The following is a 26,745-nucleotide window of genomic DNA, read 5'->3' as shown; positions in this document are numbered from 1 at the left end:
CTGGGAATGTGCAAAATCTCATAACGATTCAGTATCTGCAGCTTGCCTTCTGGTTGATAAAATGAAGGACCATGATTTTGTGAAGTTTTCCAGCACAGATAATCATTAAACAGTGGCAACATTGTGATGTTCCGCTGTGTGATTTTTGATGATCTGTAGGGGTTTCAGAAAATGCCTGAAACTGTAAGGCAGTCAGCGTTTAACTTGGTATAAATAGAAGACTTTTCAACATCTTCTCTCCCTGTGCCAGGGAGCCCTTTAATTATGAATGCTTTAAAAAATTTGTTAAAGTTTTTATAGAAACTTAGTGAACTGTTCCTATTCTGTTGGGTTGTGGTAAGAGCTCCTGACTATTGAGTGCTAAGTAGGTTCTTTTTATAGATCTAAATTATAGACTCTTTAAAAGGGGGAAGCAACTTTTAGTTTTAGAGAAATTTGAAAAATTTCTGTGCCATCCTTTTCTTTTTGATTGTGAGTTTGTGTGATGAAGAGCCTAACCAAGGGAGCAGGTAGCCTCCTGCATGGGAGGGATACAGGGGGAGACAGGGCTATCTTGTAGAGAAGGCCATCTTCTCCCCAGGCTGAGACCCAGATTGGTGACTTGAAAAGGAGTACCCTGGAAACCGACTGGGCTTCCTGCCTCAGGCCGTCCAGCTGTATTCTATCAATATGATTACCTGAACAGTAGTCTTGTCAGATGTCTGAGGATTTAACAACTCTGCAGAAACCTAAAATATTTACTCTGGGCACAAACATGAAAGCCAATAAATCTTATATTAAAGGAAGAGAGTCCTACTGAGACCGCGATTAAGCTTCGCTCTTTTCTAAAGAATGTTGATGTTTGTTTGGGGGCAAAATGTACTTCAGATGAAAACAGGACACACAGACATACACACACACAAACCTTATCTAATAAAATAGTGTAAACATAATTTTTAAAAAGGGAGAGTTAATGGGAAGGGAATGCCAGGCATCCATAAACTTGAGCTTGATTATAATTCCATTGATGTATCCTCAACCTCAGGTGATACTACCCTCAAGGGAGAAAAATTTGTTTTGGGGTGGTAAACAAATGTTTTCCTTTTTTATGCAAAGAACAGATTTATACACAGTACATATAGAAATATGCGATCTGTCTGTGACAGTAAAATGTCATGGGGGACAATCAGGAGAAATAATGCCTAGAGAGACTCTTGGCTGGGCAAAGATTGAGAAACACTGATTTAGAGACATACCTTTTTACATTTTCACAGTTTTGAGACTAGGATGGATCTTAAAATGATTGCATATCATAGTTTAATTTTTCTTAGTGGAACTTAAATAATGGTGTGTGTCACACCATTAGATGACATGATTTTTTTTGGCTGAAAAATTGTGTATTTCCAAATGGTGAGGAGATTAGAGAAGATTGGCTTTATTATTTGAAAAATGATAGGAAAAGCTACAAAAGGACTCTTCCTTTAGAGGTGGGGAGATTCTGAAACATATAAATGAAGCTGCCAACTTTTTCCTATTTCCTTTTCTAACTGCATGTTTTCACGGATGACATTGTACCAGTTTTCCAGGCTAAAAGTATCAGTTGCCTTTCACCTTCCGTGTGACCCAATCAAAATGTCTTTCTAACTCAGCTCTTCCTTGTTACCACTGTCTCTCTCTACCTCTGCCTGGCAGCCAGCCTTCCTGCTTCTCTCTCTGGCTTCCATCTCTGACCTTTCCCATCCCGGAGGTATGCTGCAGCCTCACCCAGCTGCTTTTATCATGTCAATTTCTTTGTCCCCAAATATATGATGGCTTTATTTAGGGTTTTTGTTGGTTAAAGAAAAAATCAGATATTTATAGGATAATGGCTATATGTTTATTATTAATAGTTGATAAATCATGAATTCCTAAATGAGCTGAATTTTGCTCATTAGAGCCTCATCTACAAATATTTGAGGAATAATAGCACATATATCACAAGGTGTGACCTAATCAGTGAGCAGATGGAGCACTGTGCATCTGAATCTGGAGAATCCCGAATAACTCAACAGTCCTTGGTGTCTTCAGCCCACAATTGGTAAGCTGCTTCCCCTAAGTACAGGCTCCTCCACTTGACTCAGAGGTGCCCCTTAATCTGGCCCCTCCATACCTATCTGACCTTATTTCCACTCAACACACACTGACAAATTCTCCAGGCCATCTGGCTTTCACTCATTGGACCCTTTGCTGAAATTGTCTGCAGCCTTCTTATTCTTTAGAGTCAGCTGAAGTCCTTGTCATCAATGACACATTCCTTGAAGACACCAACAACTCACACAGTCCCTTTCTCTGAGAGCCTAGCTTCAGTTTAAACCTAATTTCTTCACTTGTTGGTTATTCTTGTGTCTACAACTATTTGATAAAATATTGTGGTCAAAAATTATATCCTTTACTTGCTTATCTTCTTAACCTCTGAGCAAAGCCCTGACATGGGTAGCTGGTAGACGATCAGTCAGTAAACATTTGACCAACTGAATCAAATGTTTGAAAACAAAGACAGAGCCACTTTGTCATTCTATAAGAAAAAGAGTATATGATAGCAAGAGATTAAGTAGTGGAAAAATAACTCAGCGTAGTGCCTTACTCATAAGTGTTACTTAAATAAAAGTTTATAGTGCTGAGTTTAACTCCAAGAAGCCAGATATGGAAAGATTTAGAAAATAGTTATAAATAAGCATTAGTGGCTCAGTGCTGTATATCTCAAGAGAGGAGCATCCTGCTTGTCTTCATGTTTCTGGCCCCAGCATCTGTCACAGTGTCTCATACTCAGTGTTCTTAGTATTTGTAGGATGGAGTGACTGAGCAGATGAGCCAAAAGTGGAAAGAACTCTGGAGGATAGCAGGATCCCCAGGGAATTTTAGTCTGGAATTCCATAGTCATTTGTTATGCTAATATGAGTGAATTGATTAGTATGTTGGGCCTCAGTTCTGGTGTATGAACAGCAGTCACCGTATTTGAAGTCTTTATAGTTTGATCACATTTTTGAGTATTTTGGGGAAGGGGGAAGCCAGTGTAGATTTAAAAGAATTGTTTAAAATGCAAAGTCCTATCACTTTTATTTCTCTGGAGAGAGGGAAAAAATAGCACAATTTGTGAAAACACTTTGAAGAATGTTTTGATCATGATAGTAACCAGTACTTCTTTGACAATCATTTCTAATTGTATTGATTTCTCCTACATAACAGAAATTGGGTTTGACATAAGGAAAATATCCTGACACAAAAGCTTTTGAAAAATGCCAGAGCCTCAGGAAATGAAACTTGAGCACTTCTGTTGGCTTGGTTCTTTCTCACTGGAGTGCATGCTCTACGAGGGCGGTGACGATGTGTATTTTATTCATCACCTTATCCCCGGCTTCTAGCACAGCACCTGGCAGGTAGTAGCTGCTCCATCAGTGCATGTTGGCTGAGGAAATAATGAAATCCTGGTCTCTGAAAGAGTTACAAAGAAGTTAGGACAACCTAGTGGAAATAGTATTGAAACAGTCCTGGGCTTGGCAGCTAGTGAGGTCAGATGATGCTTATGGTATTGTCCTATTTGATTCTAGAATTCCTTATTCTACAATAAATTAAAAAAAACCTCACCATTTAAATAGGTCTAAAAAATGACCATGATAATATAATCAGTTACACTTACTGACTCAGCATCACATACACACAAACTGTTAACTGAGGGTTCATCTCCACCTGGACTGGAACTAAGGAGCGTGGAGACACGCCTGACAGCTGATATTTTGCAAGTGCTTGTCTGGAACCAGCATTGCCTTAACATTCACAAAGGCAGTCATTCTCAAAGGTCCTCGGGAGTTGAACTGTCCATAATTTTCAAGACCTTTGCTCTTTTATATAGATATATTTATATTTCCATATGTTTATTTTGATCATACGATCTGTGTTTTTTCTTGAGTTAGAATTATTATTTAGCCCCTGATCATGTAAAAAGCATTACATTATTGCCTGGGTTTAAACATCTTGCATTGTATTTCATACCATGGCAATTTCTGGACACAGTATGATTTCAGTATGTTTGTGGATGTATTTCCTGAATTTTGTATTTCTTGTTCTTTTCCCCTCTCCTGCAGCTGGTCTTGGAAGAACGGGGACCTTGATAGCCTGTTATGTCATGAAACACTACAGGTTTACACATGCAGAAATAATTGCTTGGATCAGAATCTGCCGGCCCGGCTCTATTATAGGACCCCAGCAACACTTCCTGGAAGAGTAAGTACATTGTCTCCGTTATTACATGGTGTCCTTGTTCCTGATTATTTTTGCCTCTTGCTGCCCAGTTGTGGACCCTGTCAAGCCTGTGGCTGTGAAATGGCTGCAATGTTAGAGAAGGCTGAGCCTTAGTCTAATGGAACATTGTTGATTTGACAGCTAATGCATTCTAACTTTGTACCTTTTATATCTCTTAGATCAGGTGAGAGTGAGAAGAAAATCACAGAGCTATCTCTGCCTACCTCTTTTCTGTCATTTTCTATGTGTGATCTGGCTACAGTGCAATTTTCTTATATCATCCCACTTGCCACTTTTCATTCTTTTGTTTGCACGTCTAAAAGCAGAATGAGAAAAAAACACGACCAAGGTCACTCAGTGATTTCAGCGACATTGCTGCTCCCTTGACAACTGACTACCCTGTTCATGGAGCTGCAACTTACGAGTGACCAAGGAGGAAAGGAAGAGAACTGGGATTTAGTCCTGGCTGTACCACTAACTAGCTTTATGACTATTATTTAGAAGAATACTTATAAATTCCTCCTTTGATTTGTTCACTCATTCATTAACTATTTGTCAAACCCCAGCCTGCAAGGAGAAGTTTAACCTGTATGGGTACACCCCTTTCTAGTTTCCCTTTACAAGTTCAGAAATTACCATTAATTTACCCATTAATAAAATGAGGAGATAAAATTAGCATGAGCTAATTTAGGTCCAACTCTAAAATATTATCAATTCGTGTCTTATACTGAAATTTCATTTTTTCCTTTTCTAGGATGGATTTATTTGCAATAGCATTCTTTTTCAGATAATTCCTTTCCCATTTAAATCATTTTATGTTGCTGAGAAACAAATGATCATGAATTGCATAGAAATATGCTGTAAGTAAACTACAAGCATTCAAATGGTTAAAAGAATTTGAGCTGGCTGAGGAGTTACCTAAGCTGCCAATCCCAGAGGGAATAAGTGATAGGAAAATAAATGCTGAAACACGTGCAGTTATACCTTAGCCTAAAAGAACGAGGTGTTACCATCTTTCTACATTCCATATATATGCGTTAGTATATTGTATTGGTGTTTTTTTCTGGCTTACTTCACTCTGTATAATTGGCTCCAGTTTCATCCATCTCATTAGAACTGATTCAAATGTATTCTTTTTAATGGCTGAGTAATACTCCATTGTGTATATGTACCACTGCTTTCTTATCCATTCATCTGCTGATGGACATCTAGGTTGCTTCCATGTCCTGGCTATTATAAACAGTGCTGCAATGAACACTGGGGTACACGTGTCTCTTTCGCTTCTGGTTTCCTCAGTGTGTATGCCCAGCAGTGGGATTGCTAGATCATAAGGCAGTTCTATTTCCAGTTTTTTAAGGAATCTCCACACTGTTCTCCATAGTGGCTGTACTAGTTTGCGTTCCCACCAACAGTGTAAGAGGGTTCCCTTTTCTCCACACCCTCTCCAGCATTTATTGCTTGTGGACTTTTGGATTGCAGCCATTCTGACTGGCGTGAAATGGTACCTCATAGTGGTGCACTGGGACGACCCAGAGGGATGGTATGGGGAGGGAGGAGGGTTCAGGATGGGGAACAAATGTATACCTGTGGCGGATTCATTTTGATATATGGCAAAACCAATACAATATTGTAAAGTTAAAAAATAAAATTAAATTTAAAAAAATATTTAAAAAAAATAAAAGAATGAGGTAGAAGTGTAATGAAGACACAAGGGAAGAATACTCAAGAACAGGACCATTAAGAAGACAACTTCTAGGTTGAATATCATGTGAGATATTAATACAAGTAAAAGAATTGTATTCTTTTAGTTTTCTTTTTGTCAGATTCCCTGCCAGTGATTTCCACTATTTTGCTTCCTGTGTGCCTACAGCAGGGGACTTGGTGCTGTATATCTGCCGGGGGCTTGTACTAATTACTTACTAAAGTTGAATAAATGGCCTTACAGTTAGAATACAAAAGACATTCCTAAACCGGGATCTTGAGGCCATCTCTTAAAATCAGTGTTTGGAAGAATGATTGTGTTTGGAAGACACAGTTTAGTGCGTTAGTGACATTCACGTATTCAACAGGTGCATGTTAGGTGCACACTCTCACCAGGCAATGCTCCTGATTCTGAGGATGCAACAGTGAAGGTGACAGGCAGGGTCCCTTCCTCCCAGGGTGCTGGTATTTCTAGTGTAAGGAGCGCACAATAAACAAGTGTTAAGTTTGGTTTCCAAGTGGCTCAGTGGTGAAGAATCCACCTGCCAATGCAGGAGACTCGAGTTTGATTTCTGGGTCAGGAAGATCCCCTGGAGGAGGAAATGGCAACCCACTCCAGTATTCTTGCCTGGGAAATCCCATGGACAGAGGAGCCTGACAGGGTACCGTCCACAGGGTCACAAAGAGTCAGACACAACTTAATGACTAAACAACAACAATGTGAATTGCATCTATCTTTTGAATGTAGAGCCAGGATGGTCATGATGTGCTATTATTTGTTCATATGACTGGATCTGGTATGCTAATGTTTATTAGCATATTCAGATTTCTGTGTCTGTACGTTTGAAGGACATTGGTGTGTGATTTTCTTTTCTTGTAATACTTTGGTTAAGTTTTGATATGGGGGTTATGCTGTCTTTGTAAAACAAGTTGTGAAGCATTTCCTTCCTTCTCTGTTTCCTACAAAGAATCTATGTATAAAATAATATTATTAGATTTGAGGGGGTGGGATGGGAATGAGAGGGTCGTTGGGAAATAAGGGCCTGCTTGATGTTGGATGGTCTGGAAGGGTTGATCATCTGGTATGACAAAGGTAAACCAGAATGTGAGCCATGATGGGTTTGGTTCTGAAAAGCTTTTAGAGCTCGATGGGTCATCAGTAGAGGCCTGAATGTATGAGCCATCTGATGACTTTCTACCCAGCAGTCTATAGGGTCTTGTAACCAAGGGAATGAGGAAGGTTCTCTACGGGCCACTTGCTTAGGTGGGCAGGAGGGGAGCATGAGTACTTAGGTAATCTCTGCTGCTCTGCAGGGCAGTGTTGTGGTCCACTGGGGAAGGGGAGGTGCTGGGCCACAGGGAGCCTGGGGGCTTAGGTGGCCAGACACTTCTGTTCAGTGCATTCCCTGACTGTTTCTAACTTCCTGCCGGGAAAGCTTATTTATCATACCTTTCTCCAGGCATTCTGTACACAACCTCAGGCCTTTTCCTAAGCTACATTTGGTGGCAGTAACAGTTTTTCTCTTACCTTTCTCATGCTGCTTGTACTAGTTGATAAAATTTACTTCCTCTATCATGTATAAATCATTAGAAGTGAGGGAAAGAGTTAATTTATGATTCTACTTTCCTTTAACAAGTTTCTCTAAGTTCCTAATGATGGAACTTTAAAATAATTTTCCATCCTGAACATGACTGTTACAATTTTCTGTTGATCTTAAGTTTTTTTCCAGTGGCCTTTAACATATCTGTCCATGTCATCCTTGACCCAGTTTACAGAGGTCCCTCCTTTCTTCCCTCATTTCCTTTATTCCTTCCTTCCTGCAACAACTGTTGATAATTGTTGAAAGCCACTGTTTGGCAGTATTCTTTGCACTTGGGGTGTTGCAGTAAAAGAGTAATTTCTGACCTATGGAGATGGAAGAAAAAGAATGAGAGGGAGGGGAGGAAGAAGAAAGCAGTGGTGGAGGCAGGGGGAAGTTGATTTGTTGTGTGGTTAATAAACAAATGTATCAATTATATGGGCTTCCCAGGTGGTGCTAGTGGTAAAGAATCCACCTGCCAACGCAGGAGATGCAAGAGACCCAGTTCCATTCCTGGGTGAGGAAGACATCCGGGAAGAGGGCATGGCAACCCACTCCAGTATTCTTGCCTGCGAAATTCCGTGGGTAGAGAAGCCTGGCAGGCTACAGTCCATGGGGCCACAAAGGGTCAGACATGACTGAGCGATTGTAGTTTCTCTGACCATGATGGGTGTGATATAGAAAAATGAAGCAAAGAATAGCAGAAAGCAGAGAAGGCAGTTTTAAATAATGTGGTAGCGGTGGGATGCATTGAAGGCTTTTGAGCAAAGGCCTCGAAGAAGTGAGAGAGTAAATGGTGGATGTTCTCAAGAAAAGGGTTTCCCTCCAAGGGAACAGCTGCTAAGGCTCTGAGCTGGACTGTTTCACAGGCCATCATGGCTTATGGGGCCAGGAGGAAGAGGTTAGAATATACATTCTGCTAGGCCTTTGTAGGAGTCTGACTTTTCTTTGGGTGAGGTGCAAAGTCATCAGAGGGGAACTTCCCTGGTAAAGAATTGGGCTTGCAAAGCAGGGGACGCAGGTTTGATCTTGGTTGGAGAACTACAATCCCACATGCAGTGGAGCAACGAAGCCCACACACCTTAACTAACACTTGACACAAACAAATAAGTATTAAAAAAAAAAAATCACCACCCTTAACTGCTATGTTAAAAAAAGGCAGAGGATTTTTGAGCAGAGGAGTGATGCAATCTGACTACAATAGGCACACACACATACAGATACTTTTTTAATTAACAATTTTATTTTGGGATAATTGTACATTAACATGCAGTTGTAAAAAATGACAGAAAACTCCTATGTACCTTTTACCCATTTTCTTAGTGCTACCATTTTACAAAGCTCTAATATATCAAAATCAGGATATTGACATTGGTACAGTTAAGATATAGATACAGTTAACATTCCCATCACTGCAAGAATCCCTCATGTTGCCTTTTTATAGCTACTCTCCCTTCCTTCCTGCCCACATCCCCTCCTTGACTCCTGACAACTGCCAATCTGCTCTTCCTTTACATATTGTCATCTCAAGAATGTTATATATATGGAATCATAGAGCATGTAACCTTTTGGACTTTGTGTTTTTCACTCAGTATGATTCTCTGGAGATTCCTCCAGATTGTTGCATGTATCAATAATTGTTCTTTTTAGTGGCTGAGTAGCATTCCAAGGCGGAGAAGGCAATGGCAACCCACTCCAGTACTCTTGCCTGGAAAATCCCATGGACAGAGGAGCCTGGTAGGCTGCAGTCCATGGGGTCGCGAAGAGTCGGATACGACTGAGCGACCTCACTTTCACTTTTCACTTTCATGCATTGGAGAAGGAAATGGCAACCCACTCCAGTGTTCTTGCCTGGAGAATCCCAGGGACAGGGGAGCCTGGTGGGCTGCCGTCTATGGGGTCGCACAGAGTCGAACACGACTGAAGCGACTTAGCAGCAGCAGCAGCAGCAGCATTCCAAGGAAGGAATGTTCTACTGTTTGTTAACCATTTACCTGTTGAAGGACAACTGAACTGTTTCCAGTTTTCAGCTATTATGAATAAAGGTGCTGTAAATTTTCATGTACAGCTTTGTTCAAACATAAGTTTTCATTTCTCCTGGCTAAGTGCCCAAGAGTGCAGTTACTGGACTGTATGGTACCTGTTTACTTTTATAAGAAACTTGTCAAACTGTTTTCCAGTTTGGCTGTATCATTTTGCATTTTCACCAGCAGTGTTTGAATGAATGAATTTCTTTTCATATTTGCGAGCATTTTCTTTTAGCCATTCTGATAGGTGTGTAATAATTGATCATTTTTCAGTTTGCATTAAAATTGTAATCGTCAGTAATAATGAACAACTTTCCACATACTTATTTGCCATCTTTATAATGTTTTGGTGAAGCATTTGTTCAAATCTGCCTATTCTTCATTTGTTTTCTTATTATTGAGTTTTGATAATTCTTTAATGTTCTGGGTGCTAGTCCTTTGTCTTATAAATGGTTTGCAAATATTTTCTCTCAGTCTGTAACTTGTCTTTTATATTCTAAATAGGATCTTTCACAGAGTAAAAGTTAAATTTTGATGAAGTCCAATTTATTAGTTTTTTTCCTTTTTTTTAGCTCATGCTATTAGTACCAAATCTAAGATCTCTTTGATTAGGCATAGGTCCCCTGAAGTTTATGACTCATTTTGAGTTAATTTTTGTGTAAGGTGTGAGACTCAGGTCAAGGTTCATTTTGTTTTTTGCCCATGGATTTCCAGTTATTCTGGCACCATTTGCTGAAAAGGTTACATTTTCTCCCTTAAATTGCTTTTACATCTCTGTTAAAAATTTCTTGTTGTTCAGTCGTAAGGCATGACCAACTCTTTGCGATCCCATGACTGCAGCACACCAGGCTTCCCTGTCGTTCACCATCTCCTAGAGCTTGCGCAAACTCATGTCCTTTGAGTTGGTGATGCCATCCAACCATTTCATCCTCTGTCACCCCCTTCTCCTCCTGCCCTCAATCTTTTCCAGTATCAAGGTCTTCAAAAATTAGATAGGCATATTTGTTTCTCTGTTCTGTTCCATTGATATATGTGTTCTTTATTCTGTTCCATTGATATATGTGTCTATTCTTCCTCCAGAACTGTACTCTGTTGATACTGTACTTATGTAGAGAGCCTTAACAGAAGAATGATTCCTCCCATTGTTCCTTCTTTAACAAAACTGTCTTAGCAATGCCAGTTCCTTTACTTTTCCATATAAATTTTAGAATAATCTTGTCCTTATCTATAAAAAAATATTGTTGCAATTTTGATACAAATGTGTTAAATCTCTGTATCAGTTTTGGGAGAATTGACATCTTTACTGTTGTTGAGTCTGCCAATCCATAAACACAGTATTTATTTCTTCATTTATTTTTATCTTCTTTGATTTCTTTCATCAGCATTGTTTAGCTTTCATCATATAAGTTCAGTTTTGTTAGATTTACACCTAAGTATTTAATTTTGTTAAGTGATTATCAGTGATACCTTTTTTCATTTCAGATTCCATGTAATAATTGCCCACATGTAGAAATGCAGTTCATTTTCTATCTATATTTATGTTGTATCCTGAAATTTAAGAGAGAGAGAGAAGGAGAATACGTATGTCAATTCCTGGGGATTTTTTGCATAGACAAGTGTGTCATCTACAAATAGGGAGAATTTTGTTTCCTTTCCAATTTCTATGTCTTTTAATGCTTTTTCTTCCCTTGGTGCACCACCTAGAAGTTGAATAATTGTGGTGAAAGCAGACATCCTTCCCTTGTTCCCAATCTTGATAGGGGGAAACATTTAGGCATTCGTGATGAAATCTTAGTTGGAGGTTTATCAAGTTGAGGAAGTTCCTCTTTATTTCTGAGAGTTCTTACAATGAGTGAGTGTTGAATTTTGTCAAATGCTTTTTCTGCATTGACTGATATGATCATGTGATTTTCTTCTTTAGCCTGTTAATATGGTAAATTACATTTAAAAAAATATTGAATGAGCCTTGCATCTCTGGAATAAACCTCATTTAATCTTGTAAGTGGGAACTTTGCAAATGTGATCAGGTAAAGGATCTCAAGGTGAAGAGATTATTCTGGTAGGTTGGGTGTAATCACAGGGACACAGGAGGAGTCAGACAAGAAGGTTATGTAATGATGGAAACAGATTAGATTGAAGCTGGAGGAAGGGGCCATACACCAAGGAGTATGGGCAGCTACTGATGGCTGAAAAACACAAGGAAACAGATTTTCCCTTCATAGTTTCCAGAATGAACCAACCCTGCCAACAATTTGACTTTAGCTCAAATGGCACAAGTGGTAAAGAATCTACCAGCCTGCCAGTGCAGGAGACAAAAGAGATGAGGGTTCGATCCCTGGATCCGGAAGATCCCCTGGAGGAGAAAATGGCATGCACTCCATTATTCTTGCCTGGAGAATCCCATGGACAGAGAATGCTGTAGCCCGTGGGGTCTCAAGGAGTTGGACATGACCGAGCATGCACACACACATACACAGTGAAACTGAGACTCCTGCCATCCAGAACTGTGTGAAAGCAAACGTGTTCTTCTGAGCCACTGGGCTTGTGGTAATTTGTGATAGCAGCTTTGTGCAGACAAGAAGCTAATCCATCTGTGCACATTGTGTAAATTTGTGTAGATAGTAAATATGTACAGTGAGGTACATAGATCCCAAATGTGCACTCGTGTATTCCAGACTTCTCTTATTCATCATGTTTCTACTTTGGAATATTTGATGTAGTTGAGTCCCATGATTGACATGTTATTTAAGGAAGATTGGGCTGCAGCAATGTATAAGATGAATTTAATGGAGGGAGATTAGAGTCAGAGAGGCTAAAAAGGAGACTGCTAAAATCCAGCAGATGGGGACTTGTCAAAGGGGCTACAAGTTAGACTGAAGAGTTAGAGATGGGCACGAGAGCCTTTCAAGGAGATAAATCTCGAGCTTTGAGGACTGACTAATGATATGAAAGATGAAGAGCTTTGAAGTGTGACTAATGGTATGAGAAATGAAGAGCGTGATGTCAATGATGACGCAAAAGCATGAATAAGTAACACGTTCATTAAGGAAGAAAGAAGAGGATTAAAAAGTTTTCTGATAGGTTTTCGCCTGTCAAAAATGACTGAACAAGTTAGAGGGATTGTATTCTTTCAGAAGTGAAAATTCCAATCAGTGCTTTTTAAGTAATGTTAATTCTAAATCTGTGACTTTATGAAAGCTATTTTCCACATTCTTCTAGTCCTTGAACTCCAAAATATGTCCAGGTGTTGATTTCTATGCCGTGAAGAAACCTTCCTCTCATGTCATCGGTGGTAAGAAAGATGTTTATTAGCATCCTTGTAGGCTGGTGAATTTATGTACTGGCAGATAAGACATCTTTTTTGTTGTGGTCTGAAATTTTATATTTAAATTTTTTCTAGGATATAAGTAAAGCTATTTGCAAAACAACCATCAAGTGTTTTTCTTCTACTAAAAGCTCATGTTCTGAAGCTAAAAATACTATTCTGCACCCAAAATATGTCTTCTACCAAATATCCTCAAAGTTCTTAAAATGCTGCACAAACATGACTCTTATTACTAAGCCAGTCTAAACTCATCCTTCTCAGAGAGAGCCTGTAGAATATAGATAATATATAGATGGGATCCGGAGAAGGCAATGGCACCCCACTCCAGTACTGTTGCCTGGAAAATCCCATGGACGGAGGAGCCTGGTAGGCTGCAGTCCATGGGGTCGCTAAAAGTTGGACACAACTGAGCAACTTCACTTTCACTTTTCACTTTCATGCAGTGGAGAAGGAAATGGCAGCCCGCTCCAGTGTTCTTGCCTGGAGAATCCCAGGGACGGAGAAGCCTGGTGGGCTGCCATCTATGGGGTCGCACAGAGTCGGACATGACTGAAGCAACTTAGCAGCAGTAGCAGCAGCAGATGGGATCAGGCTGCTTTTATGGTTTAATGTTTGATTGAATCTTTGCTGTGTGGTAGTCTGCTGACTTCTTTAATGGTCGTGATCCATTAAAACTTTCATTCATTAGAAGGGGTCCTTGCAGGACAGGCATGCAGTTCCCATGGGGACTTTTAGCTCACAGAGATCTTTTACTTGTGGGTACTCAAGTGATGTGGAGGAGATGGCAACCTACTCCAGTATTCTCGCCTGGAGAATTCCATGGACAGAGGAGCCTGGTGGACTACAGTCCACAGGGTCACACAGAGTCAGACATGACTGAAGCGACTTAGCATACGGGAACGCACCCATATGATGTATTGTTGTTTTTATGTTTTAATTTCCTCCCGAGACAATAAGAATGCAGAGCTTAAATCTGGACCCTACAGGGACTTCTATCTTTGCACAGTAGAGCTTCCACTTTGAATGAAGTTATCTTTAAGGAATCAGTGTTGTGGTTGAACTTTTTTATTCTTAGATCCATAAATCAGAATTTGACTATTCTGTTTTATCATAGATACTGGGCTTCTCTGGTGGCACTAGTGGTAAAGAATCTCCCTGCCAATACAGGAGACATAAGAGATGCGAGTTCAGTCCCTGGGTCAGGAAGTTCCCCTGGAGGAGGGAATGGGAACCCACTCTAGTATTCTTGCCTGGAGAATCCCATGGACAGAGGAGCCTGGTGGACTATAGTTCATAGGGTTGCAAAGAATCAGACATGACTGAAATGACTGAGCACATCATACATGTTTTCATTAACTTCCAGTAAAGTTGGATATTTTTCCACATTGTAATTTAGTTATAAGCCTTCAGTTGTCTGCAGTACTTCTCAGATACTAAGGTATCCAACATTCATTTGGGGATCTTGGGAAATGCGGTTTCTGGTTCAGGATATCTGGGGTGGGACTTGAGATTCTGTCTTTCTAACAACCTCCCAGGGAATTCGATGCTGCTGGTCAACCAGCCACATTGTATAACAAGGGTTTGTGGCTCATTTTTACTTGTAGCTTATGCAATATTTAGTTTGGTGCTTATGGCATTTGGTGAGTTTCACAACTGGATTGAGCCACTGAGTTTCACAACTGGGTTGAGCAACAAAAGAAATGAATAGTTCAACCATTGTTTTTCATTTCAGGAAATTACCAAAAATAAGATGAAGAAAACCTATCCAGAAAAATGGAAAAAATGCTTTAAAATGTCTAGCAATAACAGCTTGAATTTTAAATTATAATTTATTTATAGTATTTTTTAAAGATATATGGACTAGCTGCAGTAATATGGATTAAATTTTTTTTTAGTAATATCTTTTAAAGATTTGAGAACTTATCTTTCCTAAAATATGGAACTTAAAATCTGAAATATTGTGAACAAAGAATTTAAAATAATAATAGGCAATAATGTGGTTTGTTTATTAAAATAACAAGCACAGTGCATAGACTTGAGTTTGCACTATTTATTGGACAGTCAGGTTTTTTTGCAGTAACACTTGATTATATTGCTTTTCAATATTTACTGCTGTATCATTTGATCTATTTATTGGCTCTCAGGTGACATTGAATCTACTGGATAACAAAAGTAAGTTTCTAATTCGGATCTAAGTAAAAAGGATAAGGGCTTCCCAGGTGGCCAGTGCAGGAGACGCAGAGACATGGGTTTGATCCCTGGGTCAGGAAGATCCTCTGGAGTAGGAAATGGCAATCTACTCCAGTGTTCTTGTCTAGAAAATTCCATGGACAGAGGAGCCTGGTTGGCTACAGTCCATGGGGTCTTGAAGAATCAGACATGACTAAGAGACTGAGCACACACACACACACACACACACACACACACACACACACACACACAAAGGATAAGGTTAAAAAGGAATTTTTGGCAATGGTGGCATCAGAAATTTGTCTTGAAATACTCATGTCAGTTACTGAAGATAGAAGATTGAATGATTTTTGTTTTGTTTCCTGTGTAAAAGGGTTAAAGTTGGGGAAAAAATGTAAACCATAAAACATTAAGTTTACCTACAAAGTTTGTATTTTGATATGTTACCAGCGATCTAGTTCCTAATTGTGAGGTTCTAGATCCAACCAGTCCATTCTGAAGGAGATCAGCCCTGGGATTTCTTTGGAAGGAATGATGCTAAAGCTGAAACTCCAGTACTTTGGCCACCTCATGTGAAGAGTTGACTCATTGGAAAAGACTCTGATGCTGGGAGGAATTGGGGGCAGGAGGAGAAGGGGACGACAGAGGATGAGATGGCTGGATGGCATCGCTGACTCGATAGACGTGAATCTGAGTGAACTCCAGGAGTTGGTGATGGACAGGGAGGCCTGGTGTGCTGCGATCATGGGGTCGCAAAGAGTCGAACACGACTGAGCGACTGATCTGATCTGATCCCTAAATGTGAATTAGCTAGTGAATTGAATCCTTTTGGGGATTCCCTAAGTCATTTTTCCCCTCTCCTTTTGTATTTCAGAAGTAAGAACTTCCCCCATTCCCTCATAAATTCTTCCTAGTGAGCGAGTGAAGTTGCTCAGTCGTGTCTGACTCTTTGCGACCCCATGGACTGTAGCCCACCAGGCTCCTCTGTCCATGGGATTCTCCAGGCAAGAATACTGGAGTGGGTTGCCATTTCCTTCTCCAGGAGATCTTCCCAACCCAGAGAACAAACCCAGGTCTCCCACACTGCAGACAGATGCTTTAACCTCTGAGCCACCAGGGCAGCCCAAATTCTTCCTAAACATCTTCCTATTAAATCTTCCATTCATACAAGGCAAGAGTAGAACTTCTTGATTACCTATCTTGTTCCTACCTCCTGAATCTTGGGTACTGCTCTCTAGTCTGTCTTCCTTTGATATCAAGTTAGACCATTTCATTAGCCCAGTTCTTTAAACCAGGAACTGCTTGTTACCATAATAACAGAGCAGTTAGTGGAGTAGGCACACAGGGAAGGCTGGGGCTCAGGTCACAGCTGGAGGAGGCCCAAGTCGAGCTAGAGCGTTGGTTGAGTTTCTATATGAAATGACTAAATGGTGGCTTTGGATGGATACTGAGGTCGGGACTAGGTCATACTAGGAAAATATGTGTTGAGGATGGATAAAGAGGAAGCGTTATGGTGTGGAGATGGGATTAAGTTGCAGTCAGGGAAGTTTGGGAGAAGAGGTCAGCTACAAACAGAAGAAGTTGTACAACAATGGCTGCCACTGTTCTCTGAATTCAAAACCAAAAGTATCTACAACAAGGCAACTGAAAGGAGGTTTTCTAAAAGACTTGTAAAGATTTTATGTCATAATTAACTATGAATTGGCTTGTAATAAGTCTGAATTAATTCTTCTTTTTCTTATGTCCCAAGCTTGGCTGGCCCAAACCTGAATAACCCAGGGCCAAGACATGGCCAAAACTAATGACCCCAGCACTGGCTACTTTTCTCAAGACTGTTCAAAGTCACTTCAAAGCACAAGTTCTTTTTTAGCAGAGGGTCAATTATGTCATGCTCTCTTATAAAATGCACTACTTTACTGGAGGATTTACTTTGAGTTGTTATATTAGCTTCATAGGATTTGATTTTTAAATGCTAACTACTTAAAAATACATGTTTTACTTCTTCTGTTTGAGATGAGGCTTTTAAGGTGTAATAGATACCACAATAAAAGCTAGCGTGGTTTCCACTGTCAGTATAAAAAGTATTTGCGTGAAGTTCTGCTTTTTCTTAAGGAGCACTTGAATATCGCATCACTTAGCAACACACAAATCAGCTTTGACACCTTATTCATCTGTATTTTCAAGTTCAAATCAAGTCTTTCCACTGATGGGATAGATTGAGTCTTTTAAACTGAGCAAGTGAAAGGTGTCACTTTGTCATTTTCATCTTTAGGGTGGCAGCAGCAGCAGAGTTTTCACTTTATAACATTTCAGAATTAGAATTTTTTTCAATTTATCCTCTTGGGCCTTCCAGCTTCTTGCCTTACTTCCCCTCTCTGTGTTTTTTATACCTCAAGACCTTCTCAGGGTCTGCCCTTCAGTTTTGAGATCTAATGTGAATTTCTTAGTATGGCGTGCAGAGCCCATTGTGAGCTGGTTCTCACCTCCTCTCCACTCCTGTGAAGGAGGCGGCCTTCAGCCAAGTTAAACAACCCAGTTTTCCATACATACAGTCTTTGCTATCATTGTTTCTTCAAGCCCACGTGGTTTTCTTTGTCAGGAGATACTCTTGCTGGCTAAGCCCTGCTCATCGTTCTAGATACGTCTGGATTCTCAGATAACTTGTGTCTGATTCTTTCAGTTTGAGTCAGGGGCCCCTTTCCCTAGGCTCCTAAGCAAATCATGGTCATAGGGCTTTACTTTTGGATTTCAGTTGTTTATTTTTCACATACTAAACTGGAAATTTCTTGAGGGACAGGAATTCTGTCTTATCTGTATATTTATATCCTTTCTGTGTGTTTCATGTAGCTGATTTTTTCATTATCTGTGACAGGGCTGTCTTCTCTCCCTGTGAAGAAGCAATTCTTTATTACTAGGGTTTTGACCAGAGGCCCAAGGCCTCTACTATTTATGAATTTATTTTTTGAAGTATTTGTACAGTACCAAGGACTATGATTTTGTTCACTACTATTGGAAGGATGTAATATTCAAGCATCATATAAAAGGTTATGCTGGATGTTAATAGTAAGTGAGAAAAGTTTGGAGGAGTGAAAAATTAAGGCAAGAATTTTTGAAAATGCAAAGTATCAGGAAGGCTATTCCATGATTTTATGAAGATTTCCACAAAGGAAGAAAAAGTTAAGAGTTTGTTTTGAATATATATTTTTACAACTGGTATAGAAGAGTTAAATATGATTCAGTGGTTATGCTAGCCTCATCAATGTATGCATCCTAAGTTCAGGAAATAATCCTTGAAAGTTTGCTTCCAAGAAGCAAAAAAAAAAAATTCCCATGGTAGAAGGTAGATATTGCCATACTCCCTAGCAAATTGGTGTGTATCGATATCTGGAATTTTAATTTTATTCATATATTTAAAAATTCACCATATTTTTATTTTAAAATTTAATCTAGTTAGAAACATGGTTTAACCTAGTTTTGATTTTAAAACAATGTTAGGAATGATAAGTTAGTCTTATATATGGACAACATATTTTATATCTATACTAGCTATCTATATCTAAATACTTATATCCATAAAGGCTGTCTCAGAAATTATATCTAAAGGCATTTTTTCTCTCTTTTGCTTTATTTGAAAAATATTGAAAAGTGAACAAAAGGTAAAAGAAAAATAAAACTTATTCTTTGAAAGTGAAAAAATGAAAGTAAGTTGCTCAGTTGTGTCTGACTCTTTGCAACCCCATGGACTATACAATCCTTGGAATTCTCCAGGCTAGAATGCTGGAGTGGGTAGCCTTTCCGTTCTCCAGGGGATCTTCCCAACCCAGAGATCAAACCCAGGTTTCCCACATTGCAGGTGGATTCTTTACCAGTTGAGCCACAAGAGAAACCCAAGAATACTAGAATGGGTAGCCTATCCCTTCTCCAGTGGATCTTCCTGATCCAGGAATCAAACTGGGGTCTCCTGCATTGCAGGGGGATTCTTAACAACTGAGCTATCAGGGAAGCCTTGAAAGTAGGGTAGGATATTATATTTAAATAAAGAATGCCCCTCCTCAACCGTTCAGTTGCACCCTATGCTGTTAAAATTTTGGCATTTTTTTCTCCTGACTTCTAAAGGTGCTCTTGTTAAGACAGTGTAGTAATGTACTGCTTGCTATCTTTTATGGTAACAACTTTTAAGAGTTCCTTTTCAAACTTACTCTATCTTTGTTCTGCTTTGATCTATATTTTTATTTATTTTCAAACCTTTTTTTTTTAAACAAAGGCAAACAGCACATTGTTTTTTTTAAAAAGTCCAAAAGTGTAGACATTGGGAAGTAGAAAGCAAAGTTTCCTTTGTTACCATTCTTGAGGATAACTCATTAATATTTTGGCATATAATCTTCTAAATAACTGTGAACTGTGAATTGTAACATTTTTCATTTTTTCCCCAAAAGATAGGATCACACTTTCCACACTCTGTCACCTAATTTTTCATTCACTAATGTCTTATTTCATGGCCACTCTTCCCTGTCACCACATGTAGGGCCATCCCAGGCTTTTTTGACTGTATAATATTTCACAGAATAGCTTTACTATAATTTAATAAACCTGTTGTCCACTACATGCCTCCATTATTTTACTATTACAAATAATATTGTATCAAGCATGTTTATATCTTGTACACAAGTGAATATTTCAGTAGTATGATGCCTAGGTATGTATTTGCTTGGTTGGAGGGGTTGCATATGTAAATTTTGCTGTAATTTAAAGGTTAACTTCTTCAAGATTCTCAACAATTTTTAACCATAAACACTAACATTCTGATTTGGGAATAAACTTTGTTTAGAAGGAAAGACGGATTCCTTTCCTGAAGGCCCAATGAGACAGGACATTTCAGGGAGGGTTGTTTTTCCTCTCATGTTTTAACCTGAATTTTCTGTGATATGTGGAACTTTTGAGAGAAAGTATTATTGGGTCTTCCTGTTGCCTCAAGAAAGAAATCTATGTTCTTATTGGTGACATCTCCTTGATAATGTTATTATTTCATTACTTGTTGGTATTCCTTATGATGAACTATTATGTTTTTAGTTGAATTCTAATCTGTACAGTATGATATAATATGGAACATGGGGGCGTATGAAGGTGACCCCATCAATAAAAATAGTAGCCCAAAATTGTCATTTTGCTTACACATTTTAAATTATTTTTTTATAGCCTTGAAGATAGTTGTAAGTATGCCCTGTTTGAATAAAGGGAAGCTTGTAGATGAACGTCAACTACATTTTCTTTTTCCCAAAAGATAATCAATTTGAGGCTATAAACCTTATTTTTAGATCGTAAGAGTGGGTTTGTAAAGTTATACGTTCATGACTTTTTATGATACCACATACAATTAGGTGTGTGTTTAGTACTTTTTAAGGTGATATCTCCATCTAACTTAAGTTCATTCACCTATATCTTTGAGTCCATTTCACTCCAGCTATTTTCACAAATATATCAAATTGCTATTTTAGAAATATATTACAGATTTTAAATTAATATTTAAAAGAGAAATTAGCTCATAGACTTTATTACTGTGGAAGTTGTTCTAAGCATCTAAGAACCTTAAAAGTCAACCCATGTAGGACTATACAGACATATATTGAAAGAAGGGTGTTTGTGTTTAATATAGAACTTTATTTTGTCATTCAGAAAATGACTTTATTTTCTTTATTCCAAGACTTCATAATCTTTCTAGTCTGATTTGCAAATATCTGTCTGCTATATCTTTTTGTCTATGAGATGTCATATTTCTGAAGAGATGATAGTCATTCATTTTAAAAATGATTATTATTTTTTTCTCCTTTTTACAGGAAACAGGCATCACTATGGGTCCAAGGAGACATTTTCCGATCCAAACTGAAAAATAGACCATCCAGTGAAGGAAGTATTAATAAAATTCTTTCTAGCTTGGATGATATGTCTATTGGTGGAAACTTATCTAAAATACACAACATGGAGAGATTTGGAGAGGTGAGTTGTTTTCCAGGAAGATTTTCCTATCTCCTTAAGACTGACATTCTGCATGTCTTCATTTTTCAGTTGAACACATATAACATAGTCGTATCTCTTCTCTAAATGATGACAGTACTAAATTTTTAGGTGTAGAGGCACCACCTATAAAGCAAGAATAAATGCGAAGAAAGCAATTATCCTTACAAGAAAAAAAGCTGTAATTTAAGGAGTACAATTATAAAGGAGTCTACTCTGGTTTGGAAACTACTTGCTAAAGCGAAATTGAAAAGCAGACTTTCTATTTGAAAATGGAAATAGATATTAATCAGAAAAATCTTAATGTGATAATTGGATAGTACATACCACAAATGATACATTGCAACCTCAAATACATGATTTCTAAAGTAAGTCCAGAGTTGAAAGCATAACCAGGGGCAATTTTTTTTTTTTGAGACTCCAGTAGACGCAAACCACTTTAAATAGTTGACATACATAGTCTGATTTAATCTGCATAACTAGAGATTAAGTGAGTTAGGCAACATTATCTCTATGTTATCATAGGAAATTGAATATTAGAGAAATTCTAATCTTAGTGTTAGAAACATAATTCAATCCAGGTCTATCTGATTTTAAATCTGTATTTTTTTCTATTATACCTCCTATGTCTGAATAAAAATGGTAGTGATTTACTAAGAATTTTCTTGCCTGGAGAATCCCAGGGACAGAGGAGCCTGGTGGGCTTCCGTCTATGGGGTCGCACAGAGTCAGACACGACTGACGCGACTTAGCAGCAGCAGCAGCAGCAGGCTCATGGGTATTCTTGGAACTAAAAACAACCTGGAAATAATTTGTTCTAATTTTTTACCTTGTGTGGATCAGAAACCTGAGTTGCATAAAATTCTATACTTGCTCAAGGTTACAGAGTTTTTAAGTAGTGGAACCACCTTCAGAGCAGGTAGTCTAGCTACTAGTTTAGCTTTTTCTATCACAATATGACTACGGGCTTCCTAGATGGCTCAGTGATGAAGAATCCACCTTCCCATGTAGGAGATGTGGGTTGGATCCCTGCTTCAGGAAGATCCCCTGGAGGAGGAAATGGCAACCCACTCCAGTACTCTTGCCTATAAAATTCCATGGACAGAGAAGCCTGGTGGGCTACCATCCATGGGGTCACAAAAAATCAAACATAACAGAGTGAGCATGTGCTCACGCATCACAGTATTGACTAAGGCGAAGGTAAGCACCTGGTTTATATTTATTTTTATGTCCCTAAAGGGGCAGGAAAGCTATTAAAATATTTAAGCAGCAAGTGCAGATGTACATTCTATTAGGCAGTGACAAGGGCCTCGAACAGGCTTAGCCCTCGAGGATGGAAGGAATGTATCATAGCTCTGTTAGGTCAGCAGATGGCAACCCAAACAGATTTGTTTTTTCAGGAATCTGTTTGATTCAGGAAATCAAACAGATATCCTTTCACCAGGAAAGATAATGAGAGTGTTTGGAGATAGGGAGAGTGTTTTCTTCAAGAGGAAGCATGGAGACTGCTGGAGGAACTTAGTTTTCAAGCCTGGGGTCTGTTCTCCAGGACAGTCACCAATGAAGTGGCTGAGTTTAGTGGTTTGACCAGGCGTAAATCTTTTTAGCCAAGGTCGCGTTGACATTCAGAGCCTTTGGAGACCTTTTCTTGTCTTTGTGTTATAGTTTGACCTTTTCAAAGCAAACAGAAAGCATATGGACTGTCATTTTAGTGAGATAATATAGCTAAACAAGAAGGTCAGCATTTCCTCTTCAGGTTGAGTTCAAGTAAATAAGACTTTTGAGTATGGCTTCTGAAGAGGTACATGTGAAAACTGTCTGTCTATCTAAGAAATACATTTATCTTGCAGAAACATAATGCTCTTACTATTATAATCTGTATTAAATTGACATCTGATAGTTAGAACATTTGTTCTCATACTTTTTTGGAACCCAATTTGTTGAACTTGAGATCAGTGAACATTGATTTATCACTGAAAGGGTGATGAATGCAGTATGATTGAAATTCAAAATACCAGTTTTAAATATGAACATATATTCAGATGTTGGCTGTTTTACCTCCTTCCTCTTTTCAACACCCCTCAAATTAATTACTTTAGTTCTCATTCAGAAGTGCTATTAGTTTTGAAATTAGAGGACAGAAGTGAAAGGGTTCAGAAATACTAGGGAATGATGGTGTGCTTAAGATTGTAGGCATGACATATCTATGGGTTTATAGTTAGCTGACCACTTTATAGTTAGCTGACGCTTTGTGTAAACACCTCTTATGATTCTCAGTCTTTTTATTGCCATGCTTATCTGGTGCTGTCTCCATGAATAGGGGGAGTTAGTTTACTCAAGGGAGTATATATGAGTTAGTGATTTCTTTATCTTCTTGTAATTGGGAAAATACTTTAAGAATGCTGCAAAAGTTTTAATAACGTGTTTCAAGTTCTATACCAACATTCAGGATAGAAGCCCATGGAAACCCTGGATATATTTAAGTTTATGTACAAAGAAATTGCAAAAGGCAGTAATCTTCTAAAGGTGTTTTTATTTTTTAAAGTCAGACTGAAAGCAGAAATAGCAAATTATCTTTTGATTTCCAGGCCTACAGGAATTTTCCTGTGATTGGTTATTAGGAAACTTAGGAAACTCTGTAGTTACCTGATTTGGAGAGCTTGAATGTGTAGTTTTCCAGTGCTTATAGGGTGAGTAAAAGGAAAATAATCAGAAGTATCAACTGGAATGCTTCAGGCCATAGTAATGGAATAGGCTATGGCTTTAATGAATTCTCTTGGTCTGCTCAGGGTTAAGAGAAACCTTTTAAAAACAGAGGTTTTACCTTCATTGAACGTGGTTGTTAGTACTGGCTAGGCACTATGAAATATACTTGACAGATATGTGCGGGTCTGGAGTGGGCTCCCTGCTCCACGCCCCTGTCTTGCACGGCCCTTTTCCTCATAGTCCTTACTCGCCTTCCTTGCTGGGTGCAATCGTGTCTATCTGTCTGCCTTCATCATAATTCTACTCCTAGCCCACAAGGACTTTGTAAATATTACCTGAATGAACAAAGACCGACAGTTTCACAGAAAACAAATAAGAATACAGACATGAAATTGGGAATAATAATTCAAGCTATCCAAGGGTTTATTTTTCTGGGCTCGAAAATCACTACAGATGGTGACTGCAGCCATGAAATTAAAAGACGCTTACTCCTTGGAAGGAAAGTTATGACCAACCTAGATAGCATATTCAAAAGCAGAGACATTACTTTGCCAACAAAGGTTCGTCTAGTCAAGGCTATGGGTTTTCCTGTGGTCATGTATGGATGTGAGAGTTGGACTGTGAAGAAGGCTGAGCGCCGAAGAATTGATGCTTTTGAACTGTGGTGTTGGAGAAGACTCTTGAGAGTCCCTTGGACTGCAAGGAGATCCAACCAGTCTATTCTGAAGGAGATCAGCCCTGGGATTTCTTTGGAAGGAATGATGCTAAAGCTGAAACTCCAGTACTTTGGCCACCTCACGCGAAGAGTTGACTCATTGGAAAAGACTCTGATGCTGGGAGGGACTGGGAGCAAGAGGAGAAGGGGATGACAGAGGATGAGATGGCTGGATGGCATCACTGACTCGATGGATGTGAGTCTGAGTGAACTCCGGGAGTTGGTGATGGACAGGGAGGCCTGGAATGCTGCGATTCATGAGTTGGACACGACTGAGTGACTGATCTGATCTGATCTGATTTGATCCAAGGGTAGCACATACTCAAATACAAAATAGTACCAGTGATAAGTGCTCGTTTTGATCATCAGTGGCCTTAGGATCCGTTGTGCATTGGGCTTATAAAAAATAGCTTTAAGGGACTTCCCTGGAGGCCCAGTGGTTAAGACTTCACTTTCCAATGCAAAGGGTGTGTGTTCAGTCCCTGGTTGGGGAGCTGATATCCCACATGCCTCCTGGCCAAAAAACCAAAACATAAAACAGAAATAATCTTGTAACAAATTCAATAAAGACTTTAAAAAATGGTTTCAAGAAGATGAAATTTAATGCACCTTATTTTAAGTGCCAGATATATAAGGAGTTAAATGAGCTTACAAGGCAACAACAATAGCAACCTAAACAGTGCCTACTATGTGCCTGGCAGTGTTCTAAGCACTTAACATGGATTAAATTTAGTCCTTACAACAGCTGTATGGAATAGGCACCTTTCTTAGGTCCATTTTACAGATGACATAACTGAGGCAGAGGAAGCCACCTGCCCAACATCACAAAGTAGAGTGGAGCTGTCATTTGAACCCAGGGACTCTGGCTCCAGAGTTAGCCCCCAACCCTAAGGCCTCTCACGGTACCCCGCTGCCTGTCCATGGGTTCTTCTGTGTGGCTGTAGTATGTAACCTTAGCCAGTCTGTCCTCAGAAATTTCCCCTGCAATCACTGTTGTTTCTATCCTTTTCTTTTCCTACTCCAGGGTGATAGTCCAGTATTAGCACATCAGTCAGTATATACTCTTGACTTAGAGATATTAATTAGATACAGGTGCTGCTGATGTTTGGCCGAGTTCACATAAATTGACAGTCAGATAAATGAGAATGTGGTGCTTTAATTACCTCACTCAGTTACTATGATTTATAAATATCCCCGTGAACAGGGTATATCTTAGAAATCTATGAAATACAAATTGAATCTCTAAGGCCCTACCTTTAAGCACCTTTCTTTCTGCTCGTAAGTCCACTGAGACATTCCAGGTCCAATCTGAGAGCTGCTGTGATCCACCAGAGGCTGTCAGTCAGGGGAGATTTACCATTTGGGGAGCTCACCCAGGCTGTGCTGTTGAAGGAGTGCTGGTGTCTGTGTGTGGCTAGAGGTGGAAGGTCACAAGGCAGTGGTCCAGGTGATAGAGGTCTGAACCAGTGGCAGGAAAAAGAAGGAAAGATGAATTTGGGTTGTTTTTGGTCAGTCACCTAGTCATGTCTGACTGTTTGCGACCCCACGGATTCCAGCATGCCAGGCTTCTGTGTCCTTCACCATCTCCCAGAGCTTGCTCAAATTCATGTCCACTGAGTCGGTGATGCCATCCGACCGTCTTGTCCTCTGTTGTCCCCTTCTTCTACCTTCAATCTTTCCAAGCATCAGGGATGAATTAGGGGGGCTCTGATAAATCCAAATTTTTTGTTGATCAGAAGCAACTTATGAAGATGACCTCTTTGCCTTTCCCCAACTTTTATATCTCATAGGTTTAACATCTGAGAGCTGAAAAGAATTTTAGAGATGACCCAGTCATTTTTCCTGGCCAAATCATTTAAATCTGCAAAAAATGCTATTTTCGTCTTTTTCTTTCAGTCCCTTGACTTCTATTTTTACTTGTTTCTATTTCAAACTCTCCTTTTATGTCATTTTTCGATTATAACTCTTCCATCTTATTCCATAGTGTGCTATATTTCATCTAAAAGATCTTTTCTTAATGGCTTACACGATGACCTCCCTAGTAGCTTTCTCTGTTTTATTAATATGTTGGTCAGTAATTTATCCAACTGAAATCTGTGGGCACAATTTATTTGATTTTGGTTTTCATCTTGTCTGTATATAGTGGACAAATTGTAGAATAAAGTACATCTTCATATTTTATGCTATTATTTGCTCTTTAGCTAGACCATCACCTGTTAATAAGAATAGCTT

At 39.1% G+C, this 26,745-nt stretch overlaps 1 protein-coding gene across 7 annotated transcripts in view; it reads left to right on the top strand.

Moving 5' to 3' along the window:
* Positions 1–26,745, top strand: part of CDC14A (cell division cycle 14A) — a 189,697-nt gene that overhangs the window by 126,855 nt on the left and 36,097 nt on the right. For all 7 annotated transcript variants that reach the window (XM_070367597.1, XM_070367594.1, XM_070367598.1 and 4 more), the window contains 2 exons: positions 4,101–4,239; positions 20,915–21,074. In XM_070367597.1, the coding sequence (XP_070223698.1) occupies positions 4,101–4,239; positions 20,915–21,074 (299 nt within the window). The remainder of the gene's footprint in view (positions 1–4,100; positions 4,240–20,914; positions 21,075–26,745) is intronic.

The sequence above is a fragment of the Bos mutus genome, chromosome 3 (genome assembly GCF_027580195.1).
Source record: "Bos mutus isolate GX-2022 chromosome 3, NWIPB_WYAK_1.1, whole genome shotgun sequence".
In the NCBI taxonomy this organism is placed as follows: Eukaryota; Metazoa; Chordata; class Mammalia; order Artiodactyla; family Bovidae; genus Bos; species Bos mutus.
Note: the sequence above shows the minus strand (reverse complement) of the source record. Positions and strands in the feature narration are given on the sequence as shown.